The sequence below is a fragment of the Stegastes partitus genome, unplaced genomic scaffold, assembly GCF_000690725.1.
Source record: "Stegastes partitus isolate 25-593 unplaced genomic scaffold, Stegastes_partitus-1.0.2 Scaffold3515, whole genome shotgun sequence".
In the NCBI taxonomy this organism is placed as follows: Eukaryota; Metazoa; Chordata; class Actinopteri; family Pomacentridae; genus Stegastes; species Stegastes partitus.
Genome location: NW_007581246.1, coordinates 1 through 1123, shown reverse-complemented (window position 1 = coordinate 1123; position 1123 = coordinate 1). Strand labels below are relative to the sequence as shown.

Genomic DNA, 1123 nt, shown 5'->3' with positions numbered 1-1123 from the left:
ACTAATATTATCACATCATATAACTGGATCATCAAAGTGGAGTTGAATAAACACAGCTGGGACATGGTGATGAAATCTGGCTTCATTATAGGCTTGAATACTTAATACTTGTCCACCAAATGAAGCACCAGCTAGTTTTCACTGACACAGGAACTAAATATTTTAACTTGTCTCCTGCCAGAACTTGAAGAAGAGCTGGCATCCCCAGACTATGAAAAACATTGAGCGCGTTTGGAAAGCTGAGCAGAAATATGAGGCTGAACGCAAGAAGATCGAGGAGCTCCAGAAAGAGCTAAAGGAGGAACGAGCTCGAGAGGAAATGACGAGATACGCAGAGGACTCCGGTGCCATCAAGTGAGTGAACGCTCACGTGATCAAGAATGAAGTTCAAATCAAACAAGTGTGTCCAAGTCGCTTATTGTTTGTTTGTTTGGTGACAGAAAAAAGGACGATCGGCTGGACTGGATGTACCAGGGCCCTGCTGGCCAGGTGTCCAGAGATGAGTACCTGCTGGGCCGCCCCATCGACAAGCAGATCACCGACCAGTACGAGGAGCCAGAGAGCGGACCGTCGGCCGAGACCGGCCTCCTGCCTGGCTCCATCTTCAGCCCTACCACCCCCGCCTCCAGCCTCGACCTCGCCGCCAAGATCAGGGAAGACCCCCTGTTTCAAATCAGGTCAGTAAGTCCCTCCTCTGTCTTCTAATTTAATCCTAAAATATGATCGACGTTGCAAATTAACATATTTGTGTTTTTGTTCTGAAGGAAACGTGAGGAAGAAAAGAAGAGAGAAGTCCTGACGAATCCAGTGAAGATGAAGAAGATCAAAGAAATGGTAAACATTGACCTGTAACGGCCTTCTTGGTAACTGTATTTACAACTAAAATGTTTATTATGTAGTAAATGACTGACAGCTACTGTTACAAAGTGCCAAAACTTGACTGCATGTATGTGGTTTTTATAAAAAAGCCTGCAGTGTTGTTCCTAGGGGTTAAAAGCAGGTCTGTTTTCTCACAGCTTCGCCAAAATCTCGACAAGAAAGACAAGAAAAAGAAGAGGAAGAAGGACAAAAAGGAGAAGAAAGGGGACAAAGAGAGGAGAAAGGAAAAGAAGCATAAGAGGAG

General features: G+C 45.0%; 1 protein-coding gene across 1 annotated transcript; it reads left to right on the top strand.

Moving 5' to 3' along the window:
- Positions 1 to 159: 159 nt before the first annotated feature.
- Positions 160 to 1115, top strand: LOC103375888 (pre-mRNA-splicing factor CWC25 homolog; the record flags this gene model as incomplete). The annotated part of the gene is made up of 4 exons (XM_008306182.1): positions 160 to 354; positions 441 to 677; positions 765 to 834; positions 1017 to 1115. Coding segments are annotated over exons 1-4 (549 nt in total), but the record flags the coding sequence as incomplete, so codon positions are not given.
- Between the last annotated feature and the right edge of the window lie 8 nt (positions 1116 to 1123).